The sequence below is a fragment of the Protopterus annectens genome, chromosome 4.part0, assembly GCF_019279795.1.
Source record: "Protopterus annectens isolate FY-2018-M chromosome 4.part0, PAN1.0, whole genome shotgun sequence".
In the NCBI taxonomy this organism is placed as follows: domain Eukaryota; kingdom Metazoa; phylum Chordata; order Ceratodontiformes; family Protopteridae; genus Protopterus; species Protopterus annectens.
The window spans coordinates 1,990,507,684-1,990,527,495 of record NC_056733.1 but is presented as its reverse complement, the minus strand read 5'-3'; the positions used below and the strand labels follow the sequence as shown (position 1 = coordinate 1,990,527,495).

Genomic DNA, 19,812 nt, shown 5'->3' with positions numbered 1-19,812 from the left:
CAAACCAAACTGTTGAGGAATGAATGAAAATGACAACATCAGAACAAAAAGTTTAAGATGTGACATAGGCTCAAATGGATATGACAAAAAAAAAGATCAACCTGCCAAACATTAGTGTATGCATGTAACACAAAAGCAAAAACTAGACACTTAAAAAGCTGTTACACATAAAAGGTGGAAAAACCTTTTTAACATAATGACTTTCCTTATTTATAAATGTAAATGGACTCATAAATATATACAAAAAAGAAAGAATAATGAACTACATTAAAAATGCAGCCACAAACAGCTATGCTGCAGACGACGCATTTGGAAAGAAATGAACATGTGAATTTGATAAATAAAGGTTTCCAGGAGGATTACTCAGCAGAATACGTGGGACAAAGGAAAAGAGGAGTACTTATACGAATTGCAAGAGGAGCTCCAATACTGATAGAAGAGGTTGAAAAGATAATGGTAGATTTTTAGCACTAAGGGGCTACTGACAAGAGAGGAGGATTACACTGGCATGTATTTACTTTCCACCTAAAACTGCTATAATGGAGCTTAAGAAAATTCTGGGAGAAATAATCAATTTTCAGCAGGGAATATTACTTCTCGGTGGAGACTGGAACTTGACTTGCAGCAGTGACGCTGTATCTGGAGGGGGAGGGAAAATACAACAAAAAAGGTATATTTCTGAAGAAATTTATGAAAATGTTTGGCACGTTAGATGTGAATTCAGTAGAAGTTCAGAGTGAATATACATATTCCCCAGATACAAAAAATGAGCTAGGCTACACAAAGTACAGTTGTGTACACTTCCCATAAATGTAGATGTTAGAGTGTATTCACTGTTGCAGTCATCACATTTGGGTTATCTGCCTGCAGGTAAGCCCTCAGCCGGCCTGAATACCAGAGTCTTTGGATTTCTGCATCGGATGCTGTCGCTTCTTCCTTGACGTCAGGTCATCAGGGGTATAGAACATGCAGCCTATGCCATTATATCAGTTTTTCTTGCCCCAGATGTCATGTGCCCCCACAATAGGAAGCAATTAAATGGTATGGTAAACCCCTATCAAAAAGCAAATACACAAGAAAAAAATAAATATACCAACAAGGAGAGGTAGAGCCAAGAGAAGTCAGGGGGCTGGAGGGAGGGTAACCAGGACTGCAACAGTGAATACACTCAAACATCTACATTTATGGTAAGTGTACACAGCTGTACTATGTTCTTCGTGTTTCAGTGTTGCAGTCATCACATTTGGGTTGATTTCCAAAGCTAGGAAAGGAAGGAGGAAGTTAAAGAGCATTAGGGCAAGCTATTAATCCCTGCAAGACTGGCAAATCCAACTCTGGATTTAGAAAAGACAGGCAAGTGGTAATGCTTGGTGAAGGTATGTACAGAGCTCCAGGTAGCAGATTCTAGTATGTCTCTCGTAGGGACCCCTCTGTGAACAGCCGCAGGGGTAGATGCAGCCCTGGTGGAATGTGATCTTATTCCCTGTGGGTAGGTTTACCACGGTGCTTGTAGCAGAAAAGAATAAAATGGGCTATCCATTTGGAAATGGTTTGCTTTGAAATGGCTTTCCCCTCTGCCCCCACAGCAAAGCTAACTAGCAGCTGTTCAGATTTTCTGATAGGCTTAGTCCTGCCCAAATTGAATCTAAGTTGTCTGCGCACGTCCAGAGAGTGCAGTATTCGTTCCCCTTTGTTTTGTGGATTAGGGAAAAAAGTAAGCAAATGAATGGACTGATTGAGGGCCACAGAAGACTTCACCTTGGGCATAAAGGAAGGATTAGACCTGAGGGAAACACTGTCCGCATGGAAGATAATGAAGGGATCCACTGCCATGAGGGCCTGCAATTCAGTCTTCTTGCTGAAGTGATGGCTAGAAGGAAGGATGTTTTCCAAGAAAGGAATTTCAGCTCTGCTGTAGCAGCTGGTTTAAAGGGGGAAGAGTGTGCTTTTCCAATACAACGTTACGGTCCCAGGCTGGAGCGGGAGCACAACTTGATACATTTATGATCTTCTGAAGACTTCATCAAAGTGTCACATTTACTGCAGGAAGTACTAAAATATGTGGCCAAGATTAGCATGAGCTACTATGAAGCTAACTTGTACCTTCCAAGGTGCAAGGCCTGTGTTGGTTCCTCAGAGAAGATAGCCAAATAAGAAAAAGCCATTCAGAAAATGGGAAATAGAAGACAGGGTTTCACTATGTTTTATAATGTTACAATGACCCTCTCCCAAAATAACCTATCATGAAAAGTAGTGCAAATATAAAAAGACAGACTGCAAAAGAAACAGTTGTTTACAGTAATACACTGCTTTAACTTCTACATCATCACTCCAGGGCCATAAAACCTTGGACATAACAGAGATACTTAGATTCAATACACAACCAAAACTCTGTCCTGTATGCAAGGTTGTGAAACCAGAGGCGCAGATTATACAATTAGGGTTTGTTTACTTGTTCAATTTATTTGTTTGTATTTGTATACTGGGCACAGTAATAATCCACTGATTTAATAATCTCATTAAATGACTTGCTCAGGGTCACACACTAGGCAGATACTCAGGGAATCAAACAGCAGCAGCTCATCAATGGTTCACAGACTTAATCCTCTGCATTAACTGCAGAATGCCCCCGCCCCCCCCCCCTCCGTTGCAAAAAATAAATCTGTGTTTCTAAAATGCCAATGCAAATTAATTTTAAATAAAGGAGTTTTACAGTACTAAATGAACTATTTGATGTTTTGTTAACTAACATTATGTCTTTTGGATTTAGGAGCTTTACGTTAAGTCATTAGATGTACAACCTACATGAATAGTATTACAAATACAAATGTTTGAACACTACTGGGATAAGCGAGATTCCTGTTGTCAAAACTTAATTTTTTTAACATAATCCATTTAAGTGATACTATAAAATGATAAAAACATTAAGATACCTTAAGAAAATTAACAGTATTAAAATGTATAACCTAACCCGCACATGTGGCACTATCAGGACACAAAACAAGACTTAAAACAGTGCCATATAAATTGAATTAGAAGTTATGTACTCACCATAACGTTCCATCTGAGTAGGTGTATTCATTTGTCTGCAACCTGTGGGTTATGGATCCGATATCGGATCCGAACCGGCATGGTTTTCCAGCTATGGATCCAAGCTCTCAGCTCCTCCCCTCACCCATAATGCCCTGCTCTACCCTCATGACCTCAGATCGAGTTTGCCAAAGCAACAATACCCTCAAAAGGGTAACAAGGAATATGCAGGAAACTGAAAGGCCAGGGGGATAGGAGGGCGGGATGGTTGCAGACAAATGAATACACCTACTCAGATGGAACGTTATGGTGAGTACATAACTTCTAAATCTGAAGTAGGATATTCATTTGTCTGCAACCTGTGGGACAGAGTCCCCAGCTACCTGAATCTTGGGCGCCATCATGGAAGGATATTCCGAGCACCGTAGAGCCAAAGGATGCTCTACCCCTAGATGCAAGATCCAACTTATAGTGAGAAATAAATGTATGAGATGAAGCCCACGTGGCTGCTGCACAAATATCATCTAGAGGAATCCTAGCCTTGAAGGCTGCCGAGGTAGATACTGACCGGGTTGAATGGGCATGAACACCCCGGTGCGGGCCTTCCTGACGCTTGATAAGCCAATAAAATGCACTGTGAAATCCAGCGGGACAGAGAAACTTTAGAAATTGGCTTGCCCAAATTGAATTTTGCAAAGGAAATAAACAGCTGGTCGGATTGCCTATGACCAGCTGTCCTGTTGAGATAAAATCTAAGTTGCCTGTGAACATCTAGTGAGTGTAGCTTATATTCACCTTTGTTTTCATACTTAGGGAAGAAAACAGGGAGGTTAATGGATTGATTGATGTTTGCTTCAGAAGCGATTTTAGGAAGGAAGGACGGGTTGGTCCTGAGGGAGACACGGTCCGGATGAAATACCAAGTAAGGAGGTTTAGCTGATAAAGCTTGAAGTTCAGAAACTCTCTTGGCTGATGTAATGGCTACCAAAAGGGCTGTCTTGTAGGACAAGAATTTGAGATCCACCGTAGCCTGGCTCGAAGGGGAGCGGTCAAGGCCTGTAGGACCAAAGAAAGGTCCCAAGGAGGAACTGCTTGCTTTATAGGGGCCTGAGAAGGAAAGTACCTTTAAGAAATGTTTTGCACAATTTGGCTGACATAAGAGGATTAGACTCTTGACCAATGTGATAGTGAGAAATTGCCGCCAGTTGAACTTTGACTGTGGAACTGCTGGCACCATCATTAAAGAGAGAGGTTAGAAAATCAAGCACTACAGGGAGAGGAACCGTGAAGGGATTTAGGCCTTGCCGCTCCGCCACACAGAGAAAGCGTTTCCATTTGCTTGGTAAACCTTTCTAGTGGATGGTTTATGAGCCGCCACCAAAATAGCCTTTACCGGTGAAGAAATACCGAGTCCTTATCAAGAGTGGAACTGGAGCAGCCAAGCGGTCAGCTTCAGGTTGTCCAGGTTCGGAGGAGGAATGCAGGATGGATGGGATATCAGATCCGGAATGGGATCTAGAATCCAAGGAGGATTCACCGAGTGAGACCTTAGGAAGGGGAACCAGATCTGTCGAGGCCAGAATGGAGCAATGAGAATCATTCTGCAACCCACCCGAGAGGCTTTCTGAAGAACTTGCAGCATCAGAGGCAAGGGTGGATAGGCATACAGAAGACCGGGTGGCCAAGATTGCACCAGAGCGTCTCTTGGGGTACCTCCGGGAGGAGGTATTAGAGCGAAAAAACTGTCGCACTTGGTGTTTGAGGGAGAAGCAAAAAGATCGCATGAAGGGGTTCCCCACCGTGCGAATATGCGTTCCGCTACTTGACAATTGAGAGACCACTCGTAAGGGGTCAGAATGGTGCGACTGAGCTTGTCCGCTAGGATGTTGGACCGACCCGGAATGTGCGTTGCTATGAGAAAGCGATTGGTGGAGATTGCCCATTCCCAAACTCTCATGGCCTCTCGACAAAGAGGGTAAGACCTTGTTCCCCCTTGCTTGTTGATGTACCAGACAACAGACATATTGTCCGATTGAATCGCAATTGTTCCCAAGGGAAGAAAGTCCTGAAGTGCTAGCAACGCTAAGAGCACTGCTCTCATCTCTAGAACATTGATATGCAGTAAGGTCTCTGAATCGTTCCACGTGCCTTGGACTGTCCGCCCAAAGTGCCCCCACCCGAGGCGGGAGGCGTCCGTGGTCACCGTGGCGAGAGGGGAGAAGCACAAAATGGGCGACCCTCGTGGAGATCCGGGAGTGGAGCCACCACAAGAGGGACCGCTTGCAAGCCTTGCTGATCGCTATGGGATGATGCATGGGGAGAGCAAGGTATGACCACTGTACTAAGAGCGTCCACTGTAGAATGCATATTGAGCCTGGCAAGAGGAAGAAGTGCTATAGCGAAGCCATGGACCCTAGAGCCCTCAGGACCAACTCCGCTGGAACAGAACTTGAATGGAGAATGGCCCGCACCTGGAGCTGCAGATTTAGAACTCTGTCCGCAGTGAGGAAGGCTCGTAAACTCCTTGTGTCTAGTCTGGCCCCTATGAAATCTAAGAGCTGTGTGGGCGCCAGGTTGGACTTTTTTGTATTTATTGTGATGCCCAGAAATGGAGCAAGATGGAGAAAGGAGTCTCGCCAAGAGAAGTAGATGCCTTGTTGGGGTAAGGAGCCAGTCGTCCAGGTAGGGAAAAACCTGCACCCCCTGAAGCCTCAGGTGGGCCGCTACCACTGCTAGTACTTTGGTAAACACCCTGGGGGCTGTGGTGAGACCAAAGGGAAGGACCCGGAACTGGTAGTGACTGGCTCCCAGCCAGAAGCGGAGAAACCTCCTGGAGCGCCTGTCCATCAGGATGTGGTAGTACGCGTCCTTGAGATCTATCGAGCACATCCAGTGATTTTCTCCCAGAAGGGGGAGAATAGATTGCAGAGTGACCATTCGAATTTTTCTTTGGGGACTGCCAGGTTCAAGAGCGGGAGGTCTAGGGTTGGTCTTAGCTCCCCGTTTTTTGGCACTAAAAAGAATCTGGAGTAGAACCCTGATCCGATCTGGTCTGGGGGAACGGGCTGGATGGCTCTTTTCTTTAGCAGATGGCCAATTTCTGCCAAAGCGGCCTCCCGTTGACCGGGTGGAACGTCTGGGAGGGACTTCAACTTTGGAAGGTGAAGGAAAGGAATGCGATATCCCCTGGATATGATTTGGAGAACCCAGCGGTCCGATGTTATGGACTCCCATGCCGCTAGGTGCCCGAACGTCCCCGACTGCCTCCAGAGTAGAGCAGTCGGGCAACCTCAGGGTTGCTGCGCGGGCCGTTCAGAGAAAGGTTCCCTGGACCCGAAGTTTCTGGGAGCCCCTCTGCCTCTAGGGCGGCGTCCTCCCTGTCCTCCTCTGCCACGGAAGGACTGGTTGTCCGGAGCAGGCTGGGACTGCTGCGACTTCCGGAACCACATCTTCTTCTGACCCTTTTGGTTCCTAGAATAGGGCCTCTGGGGTGCAGAGAAGCGGATTCGACGGCAGACAGCGTCTTCCGTCCTTCTCGCTCTGGGTCAACGTCTCGAACGGTTTTGCCAAACAGAGCAGAACCATCAAAGGGGAGTTCAAGCGGCGCCTTGAAGGGCTCAGAAAAATCGCAGTGACGGAGCCAGGCCTGACGTCTAGTGACCAGTCCTGTCCCCGCAGCTCTAGCGGCGCCCTCCGTTGCATGGGAGAGTAGCCGCATAGAAGTATTTGTGACTGACCTAAGAGTGGCCATTTTGGTGGAGTGCAGAACTCTGTCCTCCTCCGAAATGGACTCAGGGGGGGATGCAGCGTATTCCTTAAGATCTCGCTGCATCCGAATAACATGTGCCAAATAGTTCAGCGCCCTTACCGAGAAGGTCGCCGAACTGAACATCCGCTTCCCCAAGCGGTCCATCATCCGAGACTCCTTGCTCGGTGGGTGGACTGAGGGACTCTCCTGAGCCAGTTCCCTCTTTGTGGCCGCCGCCGTCAACATGGCATCTACAGGAGGCCCCTTACTCCAATGGGTCCTGTCGGAGGGCGGACTAAGGATCCTATCCGGTCTTTTGGGAATTGGCTCCACGGTGTCCGGTTCCTTCCACGCCCTGGTGGTAATAAGGTCCACCAGGGGTTCGGCAGGGGGGGACACCCAAGAGGTAGACGGGCCCGTTGAATGCCTCCAAGAACACGGACTCGTCCGAGGAAGACTTGGGGCAGACCACCCCCTAATACGGAGCATTTCCATGATGTCTCCAAGGAGACATCCTCGGGGTGACCGTGGGGAGCCTTCCCTTCCTCCAAGTCAGTGTCTTCAGTGAGAGACTCGGGAGTCAATGTGCCTCCTTTTGCGTATGCTTGAGGGGCCTCCTCTGGGGGCTGTCAGAGGAGTCCTCGCAAGCAGCAATTTGCTCCATGGGAGCAACTTGGGGCACAGAAGCGGGCTGTCCCAGGGGCCGGATGGTGGAAGCCTGGCCCAGTGCAGAGGGAGCGGCGGGCGAAGCAAGTGCCGGGGTCCGGAGACCCTCAACAGAGCCCTCTCCACTACATCAAAAGCCGAAGGAGCCGACCTCGACCAAAGGATCCGACAATCGGCTCCCCTCGGATCCGAAGAGTGGATCGAGCCGGCGCCGGCACTCGGATCCGAAGGGACAGTGCGCTCCGACACAGACGGCGCCGAAGGAGCACTGATCCCCGGATCCGGCTCGGATCCAGGCTCCGAGATCGGGTCCGACGCACTCGAGGGCAGGGTCGGGTCCGGTACCAAGTACTATCGGCTCCGACCTTCCCCAGCTCGAAGCTGCTCGGCTCCAGTTGCTCCGAACCCGGATAGCGGGTCGGAGAAGGAGCAATAGGCTTAAAAGGGTGTTGAGCTCCCCGGAGGGAGGCAAGAGCACTCCCATCTGCATCTGGGCCTGGATGAACCTTCTCATCATCCGGTCCAGAGCAGCATGAGAAAGCCTATGGGCAGATCTCGACGAGGCTACCGATGTAGGCCTGGAGTGCCTCCTCGATACGCTCGACGGAGATCGGCTCTCCTCCCCCTCAGGACCCGGTGAGAAGCACACAGGGACCGGAGCCGAGAAGGAGGAGACCGAACGAACGGAGCCGGGAGAAGCCGCTTGGCTGGCGGGGCCGAAACAGAGGTCTCGGCCCGCCTTGTGGTGCTTCTCCCTCCGGTCCTTCTTAGCTGCATCCCTCTCCTCTCCAGAAGCGGGAGTTTGATGGCCAGGAGCAGGAGGGGCTGCCAGAGGGGGAACAACTGCAGCCGCAGGAGTCCCGGAAGGAGCGGAGGCCGGAAGCGAGTCTGGCGGTAAAGACCCGCCAAGACCAGCTTGGACCTCCGCTCCCTCAGTGCCCTGGGGTTGAACCCTGCACAAATGGAACAACCAGATGTGAGGTGTTCAACCCCAAGACACTAACACCGAGTGTGGCCATCAGCCGGTGAGAGCTTATGGCCACACTCGGAGCATTTAGAAAATATAGATTTAGGCTGGTCAGCCATAATCTATAATACCTAAAGTTACCTAAAGTTACAGAAAGTAACTTAAACAACAAAAAACACACAGGCCTACACACACACACTCTACGCAACTAGCGAGGGGAGGGAATAAAAATTATTTACTTTAACTTAAAATAAACTCAAAATAGTCTATAATAAAGGGAAACCTAATACTTTCACACAAATTTTGTTAAAGAAACAAGAAATTTTCTATTTTTCAACAAGAAAAAAGTTCACTTAGCTGAGAGCTATGTACCCACATCCAGTTACCAGCGCGGCAAACAAGATCTGAGGTCATGAGGGTAGAGCAGGGCATTATGGGTGAGGGGAGGAGCTGAGAGCTTGGATCCATAGCTGGAAAACCATGCCGGTTCGGATCCGATATCGGATCCATAACCCACAGGTTGCAGACAAATGAATATCCTACTTCAGATTATCGGATAATACAGCAGGCAGACAGTTACATGGTGATAATGTAAAGAACATTCAAAAATAAATACAAAAAATTATGACAAACAAAAATGAAACTACAGAAAATTCTAAGGGGGTACAATATGCTTCAGCAGTCCTGTATCTACAACACACACATTTATATAAAAATACAGTAATGCTCACCATTTCGTAAGTCTGCATGGCTAGCTGTACTTTGTCATCGCTGTATTCTTTGCATTTACTATAAGCATTCTGGATCTTTTTCAGGCGTTCTACCCGCTGCTCTGATGATAAGCTCCTAACATCTGCTATGTAGTCTGCTGCTAGTTTGTCTATTTCTGCTTTCTTATCTGACAGAGAAAGACAAAACAAACACAACTCACTTAAAATGTTAAGTTCAAGGAATTCTTTCAGTATCATCTGTTACAGCTATCAATCACTTACGAAATCATTAAAGAAAATAAAAATTATAAGACACAAAATATACCATCTACTATTCTAACATAAACTTGTAAAAACTGCATGCAGCTCCCAGTAACTGTTCATCATGAGTATATCAGTGATACATTTATGTTTTTTCAATGGCAAAATAAACACTCAAAATGCATGTGCTTTGCTAAAAGATGGCACAAAGGCAGGCTGCATCAGTCATTTATCTGTTGCTGATCAGGTTAACCCCACTAGGTAAGTGGTTACTATTCAGGAGAGACCCAAGGTGGTATTTATACTACTAGGGAAATTTGGCCAGGGCAGTGGGATCTTTTACATACACTTGAGCTACTGTTAACTCAAGCTAATAGGACCTTGATTTAACACCTCATCTGAAGGATTGCACACACACCCTGCAATCCATCAACGTAAGAGAGTTGCTACCTGCTGCACTACTGACATTGTAATTATCAATGTAAACTGTGAGCAGTGTATGAAAATAAATCTTTTCATAGAAGTTCATCTCCTTTATACCAGGAAACAATGAACATGATTCCTAGCTGTTTTTAAGGAAGCTAAAGCCAGATGCACAAAATACTCAAAAATGTTCAAGGTAGGAGCAAATTACATAGGACAAAATGTGAACTGTGAGAATACATATTGGGAGGGGATTTAAAACGAGGCAGGATTTGAATGAGCTATGTAATGTTTGACAATGACTGGGTAGATTATAAGTGAAGTATAATGTTCGCAACTAATATTATATCAATATGGTTTGTGATGTAAAATGTTTGCAACTAAGATTGTCAATATTTTTTTTTCATTTATATAAATGAACGATTACCTATGTCATATGTGATAACTTAATAAAGATGATTCTCATTTTAACAAAAATACAAATGTTCAAGAATGGTCTTGCTAACGCATGCTATGTGAAAGGTTTTATACTGCCCCAGCTTCTTTTTCAGCAGCCTTCCACACATCTCTCAACCTCTAAACATAAGAAACCTGGTCAAAGCCCAAAATAATGAGGAGGGACAAACCCTCAAAATCCTGAACAGATTTTAAATATTGTTCTTATAAACTTGAAAAGTTGTTAGATCAACAATCTTTGCATTGGCATTCATTTTCTGAAGGATCTGACGTCTGAAATCTAAATGTATATTGTTTAGTAACTTCAATCCGTTGATAATTTGCCAGAAATCTGATTGCTGTTAACAGATCAGATCAGCATGAAGTTCAGAAGACACCTGATAATCCCAAATCTATTCCAGTTAAGGAGAACTACTTTCTACTTAGAAAAAAAGCAGCTCATGGATACAAAAGCTGATGTAACAGCTAAGCCTAGATAGAACTGTTAAAAAGACCCAACAACTGTTTTAACAACTAAGTACACTTAAAATCAGCTCAAGACTCCAACAGCTGTTAAAACAGCTAACTATGGATGCCGGCTATTTTAACACCAAAGGACATGAAAAAACAGTGCAAGACACAAAAGTCTTGTAACATGTCTAAATACTGACATATCTACCCAACAGCTCTTATGCGAGTTATCTTGAGTTGCTGACTCAAACTGCTACCACTACCTGTGCCCGAATCCATCAGACTATAATATAGTGTTGGTAATATTGCCGAAAGGTCAATTAACTTGTCCTTGACTAGGATGGCTTTTGGATTTCCAGTTTCTTCTGAACCTCATGTTGATTTATTATACAGAGAAGTGTTTAGCAAATTAGCAGTCAAGATGATATTTCTGATTATTTACACATTCAGAGTTTGTTACATAAGGCAACATTTTAATCTATTTCTAATAATGATGCATTTTACTATGGTGGCAGTAAAAGTTATTTTCATAAAATTACAGTACTATATCATGCATTATTACTATACACATCTGTGAGCTCATCTGACAGCCATCACTCTATTCCATATGAAACATTTAGGGAATTACCACTGCAGGTATACTTTTGTCTGTTGAAATTTCTACATTTAGTATATCACTGTAAAATAGCTTAGACAATAGTTCACTTGGTTGATGCATCTCATACAACAGACAGACCTACATCTGCTATTAGGATAATTGTCAGAGCCATTATATCTCATAAAATGTGCTTAATCGAGTATCCATGTTTTTGCCTGGCCGAAAGGTAATGTTTCCATCAACAGGGTTGTTGAACAAGAGCAAACACCCACGGTTACCAAGCAACTGAAAACTCCTACAATTTCAGGAAGCACTGAAGGTGCTTCTGTTACTTTGAATGAAGTCACGACTCACCAACATGAGTTTAAAGTTGCGAGAGAGTTTGGGGCATGGAAGAAAACATTCATAGTTGGGGCCCAAGTACACAAATTCAACACAAACTTGAGTATAAGGGATTTTGGGCAACAACAAAGAAAATTCAAATTTTCCTTTACCTATCCAACAACACTGAGAGGCTTGAGGTCAACAAGCAGAGGCAGAAACAAATGGAAATAACAGCAGGGCTTATTGGACGTCCCTACAATCAAGAAAATGTGGAAATTGACTTGGTTTACAATTTATCTAAGAGGACATTAAGTTTTGAAGAAAGATCACTGTTACAGAAGAGTCTTTCTTTCATACCTACACATGACATTGCCGAGGTAATTTTTAATTTAAAGACATTTACTAGAAATGTTATGCTTAAATACAATTTTAGGGATAGTATAAATTTGCATACATCTAATACTGGTTATGTATTTAAAAGGCCCAGTATGTTTATACCAGCCATGCATCCACTTGTTGAAGCATTTGAAAAAAAATGTGCATAGATATTTATAAGCTTTGTTATAATAAGAATAAGAAAAACTTTAATGTTTCATCTGATGAAAGAAAGGCTTTGTCTGAATTAATGGGAGATAGTACAACAGTAATAAGACCTGCTGATAAGGGTGGGCCGACTGTTAAGACCTGCTGATAAGGGTGGGCCGACTGTTATTAGATATAGATTGGTATGTTTTACAAATGGTGACTATGTTGTATGAGAAGCATTACAAGCAGGTTAGCATGTTTCAGGTTTATACAATGATTGATGCGGTGAAGAAAAAGATTAAGCAGTTACTGTCAACTAAACTGATAGACAAACAACAATGTGATTTTTTACATATTGAAAAGCCTACCATACCAATTACACAGGGCCTACCCAAGTTACATAAGGATCCTGTTTGTCCACCTTTACGACCCACAGTATCAGGACAGAAATGGTGCACTGAGGCCATGTCAATATATGTAGAGAAAAACTTGAGACCTCTTACTGAGTCCAATAGGCATATTTTATAAGATTCTAGACAATTTTTGTATGATCTTTTCAGTTTTACCAATGCTAATTTTACAGTAAATGAATGGTATCTTGTTACAATGGATGTTCGGTCATTGTTTACAGGGATACCCGATAGTATACACTTAGAGTGGATGGCATTTTATGTATTTTAGTTCAATTAATATTATAAAATAATATTTTATTTATTAAGTGTTGTTTGCAAAAAGATGACGGAGCTATAGGCACATCATGTGCCAATAGCTATGCCAATCTTATTATGCTGATTTGGGTGCTGAAGTATATTTTTAAAGGTGCTTCAGTAAACAAGTTATATTTTATAGAAGGTTTGTGGATGACCTCTTAATGATCTGGAGGTGGACTAGACAAGAACTAGAAGACTTTGTCGATTATATTCATAATAGCAATAGTTTTTTTTAAAGTTTAGTGTTAGTTATTCAGAGAGAGAAATTAGTTTTCTTGATGTTCTCATTAGGGTTCAATATGATGGGAAGTTGGACACCCTGTTATACAGAAAACCCATGTTATAGGAACAGCCTGTTACATCGAAGTAGCAGGGACCCTCACCATATTTTTAAAAATGTTACTGAAGTTCAGGGTTTGGGAGTAAATAGAGGTAATGCCAGTGATGAGAATTTTTTTATTGGAAATAAAAGATTTGGGAGAGAAGTTTATGGCTAGGGGGTATATACAATACACTCGATCAGATTGTTAAGAATAGAACAGAGGAAGGCAGACCATACTCCTCTGCCAACCCACCTATGAACAGATGGAAGCAAAGTAGTAATATTAGATATATTAGATGTAGGGTTCCAGCATGTTTTTCTAAGGATACAGGTGGCATTACTAGCATAATTAAGAAATATTGGGCTATTATGACTACTAATTCAGACCTTAGGAAGATAACAGGTGATGCTCTCAATTTTGTGTACAAAAATAAAAAATCTCTCAAGCAGATGCTATGCTATCCTAAAAATCTCACTGGAGGTAATTTCAATAGTAGTAATGGAAAAGGGCTTACAATACCTTGTTATAGTTGTAATTATTGCATCTATACAGATAGTTCTGTGGCCTTTAGGCACCCAGACCAGAAGAGATGGTATACTTTTAATATAGATGCCTCCTATAATAGTAGATTCATAGTATACCTGGCCCCCTGTATTGTCTGCCATAAATTCTATGTACGCAAAACTGACAGATTCTTAAAAGATCATATACAGGAACATCTATACAGCACCAAAAATAGGATAGCAAGTAATGCTTTATCTAAATATGTGACTGAGATTTCAATATTACATAAATTTAACTTTTTGTTCATAGGTAAAACTGATGTTAGTCTAAGAGGTGGGGATATACGTAATGCTACTGAGCAATTAGAAAGTAAGTGGATCATTAGGCTGAGGGCTGATTTTGGTTCAGGGCTGAATGACAAAGTTCCAATTAAACCCTTATTGTAAAGCACACCCACTTTTGACATAGATCTTTATGTTCTACAAGTGGTGAATGTGTTTCTGCTGTATGTATTATTTGCTGTCTCTTTAAATGTATTCAGCTTCTCAACTGAACTCTTGATTGGTGGTTTTATATAAATGGCATGTTTTAGTAATGTTTTATACATGTGAAGAAGCTGCCAGTTTGACTGCAAAAGCGCTTATGTCTGGAACTTACAATACAGAAGTCTTGTTTTAATGAATATAGCCTGGGTTTGACTCATCTCATTGGTTTTGACTGTTAACATAAATTGTTAGCTAAAGAGCCCATAACATCGAGAAGACTGACAAGGAAAAGAAAAAGTACAGGAAAAAAAGAGAGGGACTATAAAAAAAACTAAGAGGGAAACTGAACACAGTTGAGTGGAGTAGGGAAAGCAGATGGCAGAAATGACAGCAGAAAACTCTTACAGTCACTGTAGAGAGAGAAAGACTGACCAAATGCATTCAGATTTTCAAGGTATATGGGTCCCTATTAGTATACTTACTTTTTATTTATCTTTTTTTGACCAGGTTAGTCCCACTAGGCTAGTAGCCTCTTTTCAAGGGTGACCCAAGGACATCTGGGAACTTCCCCTACTCTTGGTTGTCAGGGGAAGGCTTTGTGTGTTACACATCCTGACTTCCTGTTTCCTGTCCAGGCGCAGAGGCAGCCAAGAGGAACAGGGAGAAAACATGGCTGATTTAGCTTTTGCTGAAAATACAGTGAAAGTTGTTGAAAATGTAGTTGAAATGGTAGAATCACTACCAGAAGTTTTTTTTCTGATGCTGTGAGTGCAGAAAAACAGTGACATTGGAGGAAAAGGAAATTATAGCTGTAAATGACATGGATTCAGAGGAAAGCTTTCAGAGAAGATTGTTTGAAGGAGAGACCGTTACCTCTGAAAAATGCATAACAACCACCCTCCAACTGGGCCGGGTAGCGGGATGATTGTTTGGAAGAAATGGTAAACCAAAGCGAGCCAGAAAGTGCAGCAGCAATTGCATGGAGCAACATCAAGGAAAAGAATCGAAGAAAAAGGAGAAGAGACTATGTCAGAAAAATTTCCAAAGACAAAAACTTATGCATAAACTGTTGGAGAAGGAGCAAAGAAGAAGAAACAAAATAAACAAAAAAAGAAGTACAGTACGTGTGAGGAGTAAAAACAAGAACGTTTGGACAGGTATGAGGTCTGGGACTCGCAGCACCTCTGGGTGTCAAAGCAAAAGAGGTAAAAGCATTTATTTTAATTAATAAAGAGACTTTTTGTGACTAGAGATTTGAGACTGGGCAGGCCAAAGATTTTTTGAGTGCATATGAACAAAAGAAAAACATTTATCCATGGTCAGAAAATGTGGTGCAAGCTTTTTACAGACAAACAAAAAAAAGAATAATGATAAAAATATTTAACTATTTGTAAAGAAGTAATGGGCACTACACAAATATAAGATAAAGAGGACTGTGGACTGGGCGATGGGAGTGTGGAGTAATACTGAAAATGGAAAATGATAATGTTATGCATGTACCTAGTATTGTTAATGTTCATGGTAATAGGGGTTTTGTGAAATACAGGGGTCAACCAAAGACTTGTTAATTTTGTGGAAAAAATGATAGTTCAATCAATGAATGTGATAAAAAGTATGTTACTTTTCTGGTAAAATAGGGCATAATGCAAAAAAAAAACATGACTTAAAGTGCAAAAAATGTGCCAATACTGGTCATTCATGGCTATAATGTGAAATGAATTTGCAAAAAAAATGTAAATGAAGTTATACAGAAGAGATAGAAAAATGTGTTGTACAAGAAAATGTACAAAAAGATGTGACTGATAAAGAGCTTACACATGAAGTTAAATAAAGTAACAATGAAAAAGAAACAGAGGAGACAAGTGAGGAAGAAGCTGATTGGTGCACAGTAAGAAATAAGAATTTGACAGGAAACAGAGTGAAAGAAAGGAAGAAAAAATTCAAAAATATAATGCTTAGAGAAAATAAGAAAGGAAAGGGCTAAACATTTTACAACACCAACTGTTATTAAAAGCTGAAAATATTAGCTTTAAATGTGAACAGCATGAAAAATATTAGCAGAATAACTATATTACAATGGTGTGCTGCAGTAGATGCACATTAGAGAAAGAAAACACAAACTTTGGAATGATGCAGTAGTTTGGAACATGGGAAAAGATGTTTGGGCATACGTATACTATGTCAACAAAGCATTAAAATATTAGATGTAACCATAGTGGAACTAGGACAAATTATGACAATAGACTTGAGATGGAAAAAAATGTGTACAGAATTATAGCTTTATATGCCATGTAACAAAAAAAAAAAAAAAAAAAAAAAGAGAAAGGGCATTTAAAAATATTCTTGAATATGTTTGTGTAAATATGGACATTATGGCTGTGGGTGATTTTAACTGTAATTTAAGAAAAATATGAGCAATTGTGATGTTAAAATGGTTAAATAAATTATGAGAAGTGGAAAGTTAAGTGTATGAGAGAATAACCACTGGACCTACAAAAAAAGAATGAAATTAGGCCAGAAATTGATTATTTTTTAATATATAATAGTTTACAAGTTATAAAAAAAAGAATTAAGTATGCTGGATTTTCTGATCATGGGGCTATATGGGTTAATGTACAGGAAAATGAAGAGTACATGAGAATAGGAAAAGGAATAAAGAGAATTAATGAAAATGAATTCGATTTGGAAGAGAAAAAAAAACTTATGGAATTATGGAAAAATCATATGAATATGAGAGAATTTTATGAAAATTGGACTCTTTGGTGGCTTAATTTTAAACAGAAATATAAAAAGTATTTTTAGAATGTATAATGAAGAAACGAAGAAATGAAAGAGAGAGATATAAGACATTAAGTCAACAAACATTTAAAGAATTAGTAGAGAAGAAATTTTTCATTTATGAAAAAGAAAAATATATAAAATGAATGATCAAATTAAAATGAACAACTTGTTATATAAACAAAAATATTGTTTACACGGAAAGAAAGCGGTACTGCCATATTTGAGTAAAACGATAAAAGGAAAAATAATAAGAGAATTAAAAAAATAAGGAAGGTAAGCAAATAAGACAGCAAGAAGGAATGTACAAAATAATTAAAGAATATGTATTGGAATTATTTGTTAAAAGAGAAGAAAACATAGAACAAATTTATAAAGGTGAAAATTAAATAATGGAGATAATGAATATTTAGAACAAAAAATAACTATGAAAGAACTGAATGAAATTCTAAAATAAGAAGTTATGTACTCACCATAATGTTCCATCTGAGTAGGTATCTTCATTTGTCTGCAACCTTTGGGATACGGATCAGAGCCGGCAACTTCTACCACAGCATAGATCCGAGCTCCTAGCTCCTCCCTTTACCCATAATCCCCTGCCTACCCTGACTGACCTCAGATCAAGTTTGCCCCATAGCACAGCTGATAAAAGTGCCCCAAAGGGAACAGATGCTAAGAACCTCAAGAACGATCATTTTGGTCAGGGGGAAGGAGGGGGGGATGGTTGCAGACAAATGAAGATACCTACTCAGATGGAACGTTATGGTGAGTACATAACTTCTTAATCTGAAGTAGGAACTTCATTTGTCAGCAACCTTTGGGACAGAGTCCCCAGCTACCTAAATCTTGGGTGGCCTTCATGGAAGGATATTCCAGAGCACCGCAGAGCCAAAGGATGCTCTACCTCGGGAGACCACATCTATTTTATAGTGGCTGATAAAGGTGTGAGATGAAGCCCAAGTGGCTGCGGAACAAATGTCATCCAAGTGAACCCTAGCTTGAAAGGCCGCCGATGTGGCAACGGCCCTAGTAGAATGAGCATGGACTCCTTGAGGTGCAGGCCTTCCCAAGCTCTGATATGCTAAGGGAATAAAACTCGAGATCCATCGAGAGAGAGAAACTTTAGAAACTGGCTTACCGAAATTACTTTTGGCAAAGGAGATAAACAACTGATCGGATTTGCCTATGATCAGCAGTTCTATGAATATAAAAACGTAGCTGTCTGTGTACGTCTAAGGAATGCAGCTTGTACTCTCCTTTGTTTTGAAAGTTGGGGAAAAACACTGGGAGATTGATAGATTGATTAATGTTCGCTTCTGAAGATACCTGAGGTAAACTCTATCTGGGTGAAAGACCAAATATGGTGGTTTGACACAAAGAGCTTGCAATTCCGATACTCTTTTGGCTGAAGTTATGGCCACCAAAAAGGCTGTCTTCCAAGAAAGAAATTTAAGATCAACCGTGGCCGCCGGTTCGAAAGGGGGACCAGTCAAGGCCTGTAAGACTAGGGATAAATCCCATGGAGGTACCACCTCTTTGACTGGAGGCCTAAGGAGGAAGGTACCTTTGAGGAAGGTCTTACACAGTTTGGAAGTGATAAGAGGGCCAGACTCTTGCCCCACATGATAGTATGAGATTGCTGCAAGTTGTACCTTGACTGTGGAAGAACTAGCCCCCTGGTGAAAGAGAGAGATTAGAAAATCTAGAACCGATGCTATCGGGGTCGTAAAGGGGTCTAAACGACGGTGTTCTGCCCAGATGGAGAAGCGTTTCCACTTACGCCAATAAACCCTCCTGGTGGAAGGCTTGTGAGCTGCTACTAGAATGGCTTTGACAGGTGATGAGATCCCGGGAGTCCTTATGAGGAGTGGAACTGGAGCAACCAAGCCGTCAGCTTGAGGTTGGCCAGGTTCGGAGTCGGAAGATCGAGAGGGTGAGAAATGAGATCCGGGAGGGGATCCAGAATCCATGGTGGATACACTAGGTGAGACCATAGGCAAGGGAACCACGTCTGACGAGGCCAGAATGGGGCAATGAGGATCATCTTGCTCCCCAACTGACTGGCTTTCTGCAATAATTTCAACATCAGGGGAAGAGGAGGCTAAGCATAAAGCAGACCGGGAGGCCAAGCATGAACTAGAGAGTCTCTCTGTGACTCCCCAGGACAGGGGATCAGAGCGAAGTAATTGTTGCATTTGGTATTTGAAGGAGAGGCAAAAAGATCGCAACAAGGTCACCCCCATCGGGCAAACACAGCAAGTGGGTTGAGAGACCATTCGTAAGGAGTCAGGATAGTACGACTGAGCCTGTCCGCTAGAATGTTGGATCGTCACGGAATGTGCGTTGCTATGAGAAAGCGGTTGGTGGAAATCGCCCATTCCCACACTCTCATGGCCTCGCGGCAGAGGGGGTAAGACCTGGTTCCCTCCTGTTTACTGATGTACCAGACGACTGACATGTTGTCTGTCTGTACTGCAATCGTCCCTACCGGGAGAGAGCTGTGTAGTGCCTGCAATGTCAAAAGCACCGCCCTCAACTCTAGGACGTTGATATGCAAAGAGGTCTCTACGTTGTTCCACGTGCCTTGGACTGTCCTGCCTGAAAAATGCCCCCCACCCCCACCCCAGGTGAGAAGCGTCCGTGGTCACTGTGTCGACTGGCGGTGGTAGTGAGAAGGGACGTCCCGTGTGGAGATTGGGGGACTGGAGCCACCAAATGAGCGACCTTCTGCAAACCTTGCTTAAGGGAATGGGATGAGACAGGGGGTTGCGAGACAGAGACCACTGTACCTGGAGGGTCCACTGCAGGACCCTCATGTTCAATCGGGCCAATGGCAGCAGAGGGATTGCAGCCG

The 19,812-nt window shown here is 42.4% G+C and overlaps 1 protein-coding gene across 1 annotated transcript in view; it reads right to left on the bottom strand.

Moving 5' to 3' along the window:
- ING5 (inhibitor of growth family member 5) overlaps positions 1-19,812 on the bottom strand; it is a 1,231,358-nt gene that overhangs the window by 797,028 nt on the left and 414,518 nt on the right. Inside the window, exon 3 of the mRNA XM_044069608.1 lies at positions 9,143-9,309. Within this exon, the coding sequence (XP_043925543.1) occupies positions 9,143-9,309 (167 nt within the window). The remainder of the gene's footprint in view (positions 1-9,142; positions 9,310-19,812) is intronic.